Source organism: Neofelis nebulosa, chromosome 8 (assembly GCF_028018385.1).
Source record: "Neofelis nebulosa isolate mNeoNeb1 chromosome 8, mNeoNeb1.pri, whole genome shotgun sequence".
NCBI classification, from domain to species: domain Eukaryota; kingdom Metazoa; phylum Chordata; class Mammalia; order Carnivora; family Felidae; genus Neofelis; species Neofelis nebulosa.
In genome coordinates, this window is record NC_080789.1 from 84,378,547 (window position 1) to 84,391,207 (window position 12,661).

Genomic DNA, 12,661 nt, shown 5'->3' on the forward strand with positions numbered 1-12,661 from the left:
GATATAAAAGAGATAATTTAAAAGGCCTAGGTGGGTATTTTGTGGGAGATGACATTCATGCTTTGTAGTCGTTATTCTTGTATGTTTGGTTGTTTCTGCTTGTTTGTATGGGAGCAGCATAATCGAAGGATGGGTTTAGGGTTTATTTCCAAGCCCTGCTTGTCATATGGTAGTGCTTTCCCAACTTGTTTGCTAATGTCCTGTGAAAGCCCAGGAAAGTGAATTAAACAACCAGGGGCTTAGGGAGGCAAGCAAACATCACATTTATTTGAGGACTCTTATGTTTTATTGAAAACATTCATCCATATTTTGTAATATACTCCATAATTTTCTTATTTAAGTTTAATAAAAGATAATACATTTAAAATACTAAACTAAACTGCTATCCTAGGAAGATGTGCTGTCTTCCTTTGATTTTGAATAAATAGTGCAGGGTGAGAAAAATGGGCTTTTGGAATACTTTTGGCTAAAATCAGGGTTTTTAACATTTTGTCCCACCCTTTGGAGGATTTAGGCATTGGGCATTAGCTGTTCCTTGGGTACATTGAAAGGTCTCAACTAAGAGCACAGCTTGGTGCTCTACTACTTAACGTTATTTGATACAAGTTTGGCTAACTCATAGTACTGGTGTGAGATTTAAATGGAATAATTCATGGACAATTGCTTGGAATGTGAAAAATACTTTTAATTGTTACCATTAACTTAGCTATTTACCTCTTTTCATTATCTCTACTTTTCAAGTTTGTATTTTGCTGTGTTCTTTCTCAAATGAGTGCAATTAGATCATTTAGCTTCTCTAATGAGTTTCCTTTAACGTTAGGCAGTTAACTAGAGAATATATGTACATACATACATGTGTGTGTGTGCGCACACATAAAGGAGATGTGCATTGATCACATGCACATGCAGATTGGTACCAAAGATGAGGGAGTGGTATATTCATAATCAATACATTTTCTCTTTCTTAAAAGGAATTATGGCTCATCCCTTTTTGCCCAATGTGAAGCAGTGGAAAACAGCTGTCAGCAGGTTCTGTGGCTGTATGGAGAGGATAATCAGATAACTGAAGTTGGAACCATGAATCTTTTTCTTTACTGGATAAATGAAGATGGAGGTAATTCACTCAGATTTCAGCTCTTTGTTCTTTGTCAGTCATATTCAATAGGCCTGGAAGGAAAAGAACTAGGACCTTGGAACAAGGAATAAGTAGCACAAGTCCAAAGGCTAAGGACCACTGTGCTTTGTTGTTCAAGTAGAAATGAGTTTAAATTTACAGAATTTATAAAGGTTTTGGTTTTGGTTTTTGGCTCTAGATGTGCTTATCATTGAGATGCCAACTTAAGGAATTTAAATCCCCATGATTTGAAGATTCGTAGCTTTATCCCCTCTGCCATCTTCGTAACAGCTTTTCTATCTGAAATCCCCTGCATTTGGAGATAGGTCTCAGATCAATTCACCATAATACTATATGTATAAAATGTAATAACAGGCATCGTCTACTGATTCTACTGATATGACATTTAGTGTATTCTCTTGCTAGAAGTCTTTTAACAACTGATGCCCTTTCTACATACTTCGATAATATATCAGGAGCCTTCCAGATTTACTCTGGAGCTCAATTTGATTAAAACACACAATTTTTTGGACAAATTCGTCCCTTTTAGGATTGTACTTAGATTCTGGTTCATTCAAGACTGTTAATAGGTATCTACTATAAAAACCAGTTATTTCTATATATCTAAATATCCTAAATGCTCATCTTTCTTTTCTATTTTTTTTTAATTAGTTGGCAGAAACATATAGGTTTAGTGAAGCATTGGCAATGTCGATGATATTGGATTAAATGGCCAATCATGGGGAAAAATACAGATAAATGCATTTATTTCCATTAGAATTTTAATAGTCACAAAAAATTTTAACTATCTTTTTAGGCTTGTTTATGTTCTTATGCTGTTCATTTCACAGTACTGAGTATAGAGACTAGAAAAAGTTCCCAAACACTTATAAAGTCTGGGTGTTCATTTCAATTAAAATTTTAAGTAAAATTTTTATTTTGAAGTAGCTACAGTAACTTCTCTTGCTCTTTTGTTTTTTGGCTACTAATGTTGGAAAATGGTGATTCACATGTGGCTGACTTCAGAGCTATGCACTAATTTGAGCATTAGTTGTAGAAACTAGTAAGATGAGCCTTATATTCCAGTCAGAGGTAGAATAAATAGAAGGTGTGGTGAGTACACCTTGTCCTGGGGTTGACCATTGGTAATCCTTGGCATCTGAAAAGCCAGATACAGGTCATGCTGATTCTTCCATTCCTGTTGTTTATACTTGGCACTATTTAAAAATACAATTTATACTGGAATATTCGTGATTTCCAAATTTGAGTCATTGCCTATGACATACCTCAAAAGCTATGCTTGAAAGATGACAGCCAATGTTGCACTCTGCATTTAGGAGATAATAGGTTGATTCAACTCATTCTTTGCATCGCCTGCCCACTCCAACGCCCTTGCCCCCCCACCCCCCCAAAAAAACCACACAACTCTAAACAAAAACAGTTACATCATACAGAAGTGGTACCATCATTATTTATGGATGGGAGATGTCAAGATTTAAGTACAGTTTGAATCAGAGCTCCATGATTTAACCAAGAACACAAGAAACTTGTCCTGGTGAAAAATTACTTCTTATCCAAACAATAATCATGAACCATTTCCGCCATGGCTTTTAAAGGTCAGAACGGAAATGAGTGAATTTGTCTTCTGACTCTTACAAAATATACAAGACCTTACGAGTTGCTATTCACATTATGGTTGCCTGAGATAGCTTTAGTCCATCTTGAGGGTGTTCACCTAACATATCAAATAAAATTTGAAGTAAGGGGACAAGAGATGGAATAAATGTTTGGACAGTACCATGAGAGAAGTCAGTAGAATGTAAGGAATAACCTTTAGGCTAAAAACAAAAGAAGACGTCAAAAGAACTCTACTCTAACTTCACCATGTGGCTTTCGGAAAATACAAAGAATAATGAGTTGAAAATCAACAAAATACTGATTTTCACAAACTTTGCCTATTGGAGGTATGACTAGAACTCTTTTAGTAAAAACCTACCTTCTTTCTATGAGCCCCCACACTCACTGCCCCTTTGGGACATGATGGCTGCTGCAGAAAGGTATATAAAATAGATAATCTGTGTTCACAGCACACTGCTGTACACAATAACTATCTGTGGCAGTTGGCCTATAACCCATGTGGTTTTGGCTCTAGTAACAGCAACCCTGGTGTTAAGATCACACAGCAGCGATTCTCTGTTTTACTGTGTTGGTGAGTAATTTAACATACACATTTGCTATTCACTGTTGGGACAAACAGTTTTATCTCGCACTGGACTTTGGAGCTATCCTAAGAATAAGACCCAGTTGCGTGGTTGAGTTTAGAGTTAGTCTGGGAGAATGATCATGACAGTGAATGTTGATGTGGCTCAGTCTGCTCAGGCCCCATGAACCTTCTCAGACATCAGGCATTTACAGACTTTGGAACATTCTTCCCTGGGATGTGGGTGTGGCTTGCTCTGTCACTGCTTTCAAGTCTTTGCCCACTTACCCCATTCTCAGTTAAGGCTTTCCTCGAGCATCATAATAAATTGCAAACTCCCTCCCCCCTGACCCCTAGCATTCCTCATTATCTTCCCTCTTTTTTTTTTTTTTTCCTTTTTTTCTCCATAGTCTAACATACTATTTAACATAATAATTGTTCTCTACCTGTTGGAAAGTAAACAGGAATTATATCAGTTTTGTTCACTGCTTTATTCATAGTGCATAGATAAGCCAACTGCACACAGTGCCTACCTCGATAATGTATATTTGTTGAGTAGATAATAATTGTGTGTGCTTGGGCACTCATACAAACCCACATTCCCAGTTTTTATTAGAAATTGACTTTGGGATGTCACAGATGACTCCTGCCGTTATTGCTTCTAAATTCTTCAACTCCTAAAAATGATTTCTTTGTCAAAAACAAGTTGTGTTTGTAGGCTCTGTTTTCCTCATGTTGGGCAATCTGGAGCTAGTTCTGGCTCTTGTAAGCATGTTTGTGGTTGCAGAGGAAAATGAATATTTCTCACCCAAATGTTGTCATGTCATCATCTCTGTCTGGCAACCCGAGAAACAGATGTTCTGTGTCTTGACCTTAGGCTAGTGGTTACAGTTTTGGGTGTTAAGTATATTTCACAGAACTACACTTGCACATGCGAGGCCGCTGTTTTTATTTAACTTGATGTAGCCTTAGAGCTCAGCAAGCTTTAGGGAAGGTCCAGTTTGGAGGCACTGGAAGTATGTTTGTCTATATGTGTGGGGTATGTGTGTGCACATACACACACACACACACACACACACACACACACACACACACACACAGAAATCCCTACATTTATGTATCCAGCCAGCTAGCTATTGCAAAGCACAGGTTTATTTTGAGATCAACACTTCTAAACATGACAAAGAGTAGCCCTAAGAACATTGCCAAGAACAAATTTTCTTCTTTCCAGAAAGCGGTTTTCAGCAGATGATTTTTAGAAACAAACTTCAAAAAAATCATACTGCTGTCTCCTAGCAAAGAAGATTATTCATTTATTTATTTTTTTTATTCAGAAACACTTATTACATACCACCCTAGGCCAGGCACAATGCCAAGTTTTAGGGACACAGGAATGCATATAGAGTTTTGGTCTTCCAGACAGCTTGCTTTCTGGGGATGTCTGATGTAACCACAGTGGAGCAAGTGAACCCAGACCACAGTATATGAAAAGAAAGGACAGTGGTCTCAGTGTGGGGCCACTTAAGTTGTGATCCTGACTGTCCCCCGGTGTCACCAATCTTCAAGTCATTTATGTTTACAGAGCCTCTGTTTTTTTGTTTTTTATTTTTCTGTAAAATAAGGATTGTATGAGGTGACTTCTGAAGTCCTTCTTCAGAAGGTTCGAGCCCCACGTTGGGTGTAGAGATTAAAAATAAAATCTTTAAAGAAAATAAAAATAAAAAATAAAATGGTTGGGGGGGAGCTTAAAGATACCAGTGTGATTTCTATAGTTTTTGCTACCTGGTGATCCTTTGAAGCATACCTGGAATATTTCTCTGCAAACACATAAGTAACACATCTGCTACAAGGTTCAACATCTTTATAAAGTGATTTAAGGTTTAAGTTTCTTACTAGATTTAGATTCTTGGGTGCCAGACGTGGGGAGGAGAAGGGAATGTTGAGTACCAGAGATTTTTTGTAAGGAGAGCTTGTGTGGTTGTCGGATCACACAGACCATTATAGACCGATCACCTCGTGTCAGTTAGGAATGCATGTGATCACTCTCAAAGATGACCAGTGTCTCACCTTGGCTCTCTGTGAATCACCCATGAAGTTTTGTTTTGGGTTTTGGATTTCTTTTTCTCTTCTTTTTTCTTTATTAGCCACATACATACTCGAGCCCATCCTGAGTCCATTAACATTTGGATCTCAAAGGGTGAAGTCAACATCTCCATATTTGATGTGGATATGCCTCCAGGTTTGAAAATCACTATAAGTAGACTTGTCTATGAAGGGTAGTCTGGAAGCAGTGACCAACCTAAATGAGCATACACACTTCTTGAGGATGGGTTTTCCTCCACAGTATTCTTACATGCTTTGGTAATGACCAGTGTTCCTGAGTAAGATCTATCTACATGGTTCTAATTAGTAGCCAGTGTTAATCCTCTAAGGTAAATTTTAGCTTCAGAACTTTCCTCTTAGTCTTTGTTAGTAGAACATCATCTCAGTTTTTCCTAGTTAAGGATAAATTGAAGATGATTAGATGAGTGACCTGCTTCCTTCTCCTTCTCCTTCTTCCTCTCCTTCTTTGTCTCCTTCTTCCTCTCCTCTTCATCCTCTTCTTCTTCTTCCTCTTCCTCTTCTTCTTCTTTTATTTTTTTAATGAAGATCTACCTGAAGTGTGAATCAATTTGGGAAGGTAGACAAGGCAGAACAGTAGCATCGTCTTCATGTTTATTACTAGCAAAGTTGCCAGAAACAGTTTTTAAAAAATGGTTGTTGATATAAGGCTAATGTAGTTAAAGTTTGAAAATATTCCAATTTCTACTTGACAGAAGAAGAACTGGCAACTCCTCCGCTAGATGGCATCATTCTTCCAGGAGTGACGAGGCAGAGCATTCTGGACCTGGCACGCAAGTGGGTGGGTGCCTTTCACGTGAACCACTTTAGAAGCATGAAACAAAAAGTCATCAAAATGAGCCCGGCTTCGTTCCATCCAGTGTTATCTAATCTTTAAATCTTAACTTGAGTGGAAAGAACTCTTCTAGAAGGACTGTCTCAGTAAGGCCAATAGAGAAGTATTGTTTATAGGAAGGGCAGAGAGAAAACAGTTTGGCAAGTTATCCTAGTGAAGCAGTATTCTAGTGCTAATCACAAGCTCTGTAGCAGGTGTCTCCTACCAACTCACCTGGTTTATACTTCATGTGCTTCCATTTCACCAGTCCTGAACTTTTCCAATCTAAGTGTCTTGTTTCCCATTCCAATAATTTGTAGTTCTTCCCTTCCTCTATTTATTCCAGTGTAACCATGCTAGTCACAGAAATTAAAGAATTTTACTGACATAAATGTTTACTAACATAACTTTATTAGGTTGGCTGCCTTTTTTCTCCCTCCTTCCTGCCCCCTGTCCTCCTAAATTCTCATATATGCTTATTTTAAAGTCAAAACACTCAAGCAAATGTAGTTGTTTTCAGTAGAGTTTCTGATCTGTGTGACACAGGCAAGCATGTTAAACCATTTGGTATTGAAATGACATTTATAACATACTCAAGATGAATATTCGATGAGTTGGTTATCTGGCAAAGGTTCTTGGATGGAACTTTTGACCCATGTGTTAAAATGGTCTCCACGGGACATGAAAAGACTTTGAGCATACTGTGGTCAAACAGTATTAATAGGACAAATGTTTAGAAACGCACATATTACCTAGGAGAGTACTAGCATACTTTCTCTGGAAAAAGCTTTGGAAATAAAGGAAATGTGCTATAAATAATTCTACAAAACCCTGAAGTAGACAAGACCCAACTGCCACATGCTGGCTGGCACATTGGGCATGACATTTACAAACTGTTGGTATAATTTCAAACAGCTTGCCCTGTCCTAAATATGTTTGCAGTTGGAAAGATGTATTTTCGAAGCTCAGTAATTTTTGTTTTATTAAAGAAAAAAATCAACCAAGTACAGAAGGTTTGATGACAAGTTGCAAGTGGAAATGCTTTCCCACACTAATGATTTGCTAGCATGAAATTAGTTATTATGGAGGAAGTTTTTCCTTGACTCCTTAGCTGTAATTTATTTTAAAAGCTATTTTAAAACAGTGAGACATAAATGCCAAGAGGCATGTGGGGGGTTACCATTACTTGCCAGACAGGGGAAATTGTCCAAAGATAAGTAAGGGTGAGCATAGGAAAAACAATTCTGTTTATTTACAAGAGATTTTTTTTTTTTTTTTTCCAGAACACAGAGCTCATCGCATTTTCAGTTAACTTGGCTGATTTTCTGGAATTTATTTATTTATTTATTTATTTACCTTTGAACAACATAATTGAAATTCCAGACTGAGATAAACTGAAACTTGCAAAGAGCCATATTTCTGTTGTAGACATATTTTCCTACTCTCCCAAATCATACTTACAGCATGATGCCTTCTTCTAATATTTTGAATCTTGCCAAGGGCTCTGAATTTCATTTTTATCTATTGTGGATCTGTAAGTTTTAAAAAATACTCTTCTTAAAAAATATTAAGGTCAACAAAGGATGGATAAATATTTTTTTTAATAAGTTTGAGACAAACTTTGAACCTTAACCACTAACATAAAAGAATGAGAATACAGATTAAAGAATGAGTTTCAAAAGATCATTTATTTAAGCAGATAGTTTAAAAGCATCAGCTTTTTTTTCCCCCAATTTCCTATCTTTGAGCAAATAAAATGTTGAAATAGTTCAGCAGAGTCGATGAGGTTATGCCAGTAATTCTGTGATGAAACTCAACCCAATAGGATACTAAAGAGGAGCAAGGGGATTTCTGCTATAAAGACAACTGAATCAGTGAATTGAGGAAAAAAAGGAATATCCCATGCAATTTCTCCAAGTCCAAGTATACTTTCAGTGTTTTAAAATAATGAAATAGTTCAGGTAGTTAAACTCAGTCTATGTTTTCACTCCATAGAAGACCTAGTAGAGAGTGGAGGAAATTTAGAGCCAGTCAGATCACACCTGAGTTCAAATTCAGTTTCTGCCATTTACTAGCTATGTGGATTTAGACATGTCGCTTAGCCTCCCTTTGAACCTTAATTTCTTCATCTGTAGAATGGGGATGATAATACCCACCTTAAAAATGAGAGTAGGAGGCATGCAATGGGTGCTGAATAAATAATTATTAATATTATCTAAGAATATGTTCTCTTTTGTGGTAAATAGGGTTCAAGACACTGTTAACATAGAACACACATTAAGTAGCACGGGAAGTGCCTTATCTTGTGAGACTTTAGGCATGGCAACAAATAAAAGGCCAAAAAAGCTGGCATGCATTAAAATATACCCCGTATTTTATAGTGATGGTGTTACGTTATACTCTGATCGTCTTACTCTGATCATCTCGTTTAGCAATGCTGTGACCTTGGAGTAGATTGCTTAACACCTCAGCATGTTTACCAGTAAGGTAGTGGTGCTCTCTTCAGCCTTCTCTCAGAGGATGATTCTCACATGATTTGAGTTCAGAGTGTCAGGTTGAAAGGTTAAGTACGACAGGGCTTTTTTTGCATGCCTTTTCCTTGCAAATGTTAATATTTCTATTTTTTATATTCCATACAGGGTGAATTTAAGGTGTCAGAGAGGTACCTCACCATGGGTGATTTGACAACAGCCCTGGAGGGGAACCGAGTGAGAGAGATGTTTGGCTCGGGTACAGCCTGCGTTGTTTGCCCAGTTTCTGATATACTGTACAAGGGTGAGGTAAGAGACAATCTCTTCACCTCCTGTCATTTCCAAGCATTTGCCTATAATTTATTTAATTCTTTAAATGTGTAAATGAAATGGTAGTTGGACCCAAGATGCAAAGGATTTTTTTCTTTAATAACTTGGCAGTTTGTCCCAATGAACCTGTATTACCAAATTACTTATTCTCATCTTTCCAGCAATTTTGTGCAAGCTTCAGTGTGGGAGGGAGTCAGTTTTGTCCTTGGAAATGTATCACATCTGTTTTATGTCAATTTAGGGATTGGAGATGTGCCAATAAGCGTCCGTTCTTATTTCTTCCTTTTAGCTTGCTAAGAAGGTTCTACAGGTAATTAGATTTCCGTTTCTGGTTTCCAAAAGTACTCCCAAACTATTAGAGTAGTAATGGCAAACAGTTATGGAAAATTCATTTGAATGATTAACTCCTACATTTATTATTATTGCTTCTGTTGTTGTTATTACTATTTAAACCACTTTATGAAAAATTTTCATTTGGCTAAGTTGGTACATCAACTAAAATCCTCCAAAAAGAATTCAATCATTTGGTTGGAAGAAGTGTTCTCCTCCCAGTGAATTAGTCTGATTTTATATGTGGTATATTTCCACTCTTTGTTAGTTTTGTTGTTGGTGGTAGTGGTTTTTGTTTTTGTTTTTGTTTTTTTGCTTTCCCCTTTATCACAAAGCTTGGATATTTAACATCGTCGTCTAACTTTATAGCTTAAAGGCATGTGGGTATTATTCTTAGGATGTGAATTGGCTTGACTTAATCATATTAAATACAAACTTGATTGGTTTTTAAATTGAAAATAGATAAATAAAATAATTATTTTTCCTCCGTTATTTTCCTTTTCTGATTTTAATGGTGGCTACTTCATTGCTTGAGATTTTCGAACTTGCTTGTAAGGAGTGGCTTTTAACATGATTCCATCTACAGATTGATTGTTTCAAGGGAGAATTATTTTACTATGTATCAATACTTTTACTGAGTATAAAGCTACTGTTTTGTGTTTCATTATTGTAGTATCTAGGTAAATGCATTATTGGTCCACTTTTTTAATGAACTAAAGTTGTCATGAAGTCACATTTTTTTTTTTTTAATTTTTTTTTTTAATGTTTTTTATTTATTTTTGGGACAGACAGAGACAGAGCATGAACGGGGGAGGGGCAGAGAGAGAGGGAGACACAGAATCGGAAACAGGCTCCGAGCCATCAGCCCAGAGCCCGACGCGGGGCTCGAACTCACGGACCGCGAGATCGTGACCTGGCTGAAGTCGGACGCTTAACCGACTGTGCCACCCAGGCGCCCCGAAGTCACATTTTTTAAGTACAATCATTTCACCTCTAGAAATAAGTTTATAAAGCTCAACGTTTTGATATTGGTCTTGTCTCACAGGGCATGCAGAGCTAAAGGTACATCTAATTACCCTATTATCCTAAAGAGCATAAGAAGAAAAGAGTGACAGCATGGGCTATCTACTAAAATCAGACTATCAAAAGCCTGCAAGCCAGCCAGGCAGGAATGGACATGACTCAAGTGTAAATTAGGGGCAGGAAATCTCTCAGCCCCCAGTGTAATGATGCTGTCCAGCACTGTGGAGGTTTGACTTGGAACAGAGATAGGTTTAGAAGCCTATTTTGTGAAGGCATAGACTTGCTTTCATATACGTCTCTGCAATGACTTGCTTTAATTTGTGGCAAAAGGTTTTCGAGTTCTCATTCCCTGCCAGAAGAATTAGGTAAGGAGGCCAATCATTCATCCTATAGATTCTCAGAATCCTGAAAGAGGTAGGATTCTTTATGTTTGGCCACTATTTTAGGTATCCCTAGCTCTTTGGTCTCTTTGGTTCCTCATATCAGCCTGAAGACCAACATATAAACCAGTTGTGCCCTAAAATCAGTTGGTAGGCAAGAAACAAACTATCATTGGCTACTTTGTTTTTATTCAAATTCAGAATAGAAAAAGAGTCTTTGGCATAAGGGCTTGGCATATGTGATCAGGTTATCATAGTACCATTCCTTATTTCAGTGGGATTGTCTTAATACAGTAGAATTGCTGAGTGTCTTGCTTATTGCATACATGGATATCCTCCAATTATCATGCCTGTGATATTCTTTCATAGACTGTACACATCCCAACTATGGAGAATGGTCCTAAACTTGCAAGTCGGATCTTGGAAAAATTGACTGATATTCAGGTAAGGGCTTCTTTTTTAAAAAAAGGTCATCTTATTTCAATCAGAACTAAAACCAAATCATATTTCAGTGGAGAGAAGAGAGTAAATACTGCCATTTGGGGTTAACAAATTAAATTTGTAGAATAAAGCACAAAAGAAAAATATTACCTGTGATTCCAACACTGAAATATAACCACTGTTAATTTTTGATATCTCAAAAATATTTTGTGTTAATATACTTCTTGAAGTATTTTTCTAACAAAATAGTCATATGTGATTTGTTACCTGCTTTTTTTTCATCTAGCAAATCATTTGCTTTTTTGTATCAATAAATAAATTTCTCCATTCCATGTATAAAATTTAATTGAATTCTGTGATACTGATGTACTATAACTTTTAAAGAATCATTATTATTGAACATTTATGTTGTTGGCAGTTTTTTTTTTTTTTTTTTTTAACCTGTTACAAACACTGCAATCTTTGATTATTTCCTTAGGATAAGTTCCTGAGATTGTAACTGTTGGGTCAAAAACAGTGCATACCTATTTTTTTCTACTGCTAACCTTGTCCTGCCTGTTTTTTCCTGAGCAGCAGTTTACAGTGGTGTCTCATCAGACAGTTAAGCATATCTCTAGGCAGGCTTATCAAGTACCACATAATGCTGGGTCATCAATAAAAGGACTGTTCTATAACTTGCAAACCCCTCACACGTTGTTGGACGATTTTGTTGAGCCCACATATCATCATTGCCAGTCAGTGAACATATCCAAGGGGAGCTGAGATTCATACTGAAATGTGAAATAAAGTTTGATAGTTTGAGTGACACCAGATGGTTTAGGTCTTAAAACTATACAAAAAAAAAAAAAAAAAAAAAAAAAAAAAGTTGACAAAACAGCAGGCCCCTCCAGAGCACCTGAGGTCCTGGGATAGTGATAAGAATGGTATTTTTGGAAGACTTACTCAGCAACTTTTATGCAAAATTAATAACATTAAAAGATAAGAATGATTGTGGTTTTTGAGTCGATGAAATGTTGCTCTTTTCCTCTTCAGTAAAGGCTTTCTATAGAAATCCTTCAACTGGGGCCCCTGGGTGGCTCAGCCAGTTAAGGGTTTGACTCTTGATTTTGGCTCAAGTCATGATCTCATGGTTTGTGAGATTGAACCCCATATCAGGCTCTGTGCTGACAGCATGGAGCCTACTTGGGATTCTCTATTCCCCTTTCTCTGCCTCTCTCTCTCTCTCTCTCTCTCAGAATAAACATTTAAAAAAATTCTGCAAACTAAATAAAGGAATATCTTAATATTAGAAGACATATAATTTATTGAGTCTTCTACTTTTATACATGGAAACAATTAAAAGTAATTGGAAAAAATTAAATTAATAAGAATATTTGGATGTTTTGGTAATCTAAATTTTTTTACAGTTGAGTAAATCTGATGAAGGTAATAAGTTAT

The 12,661-nt window shown here is 36.7% G+C and overlaps 1 protein-coding gene across 3 annotated transcripts in view; it reads left to right on the plus strand.

Annotated features, from left to right (window-relative positions):
* Positions 1-12,661, plus strand: part of BCAT1 (branched chain amino acid transaminase 1) — a 102,604-nt gene that overhangs the window by 79,915 nt on the left and 10,028 nt on the right. For all 3 annotated transcript variants that reach the window (XM_058743348.1, XM_058743347.1, XM_058743349.1), the window contains exons 7-10: positions 972-1,114; positions 6,131-6,216; positions 8,889-9,029; positions 11,153-11,227. In XM_058743348.1, the coding sequence (XP_058599331.1) occupies positions 972-1,114; positions 6,131-6,216; positions 8,889-9,029; positions 11,153-11,227 (445 nt within the window). The remainder of the gene's footprint in view (positions 1-971; positions 1,115-6,130; positions 6,217-8,888; positions 9,030-11,152; positions 11,228-12,661) is intronic.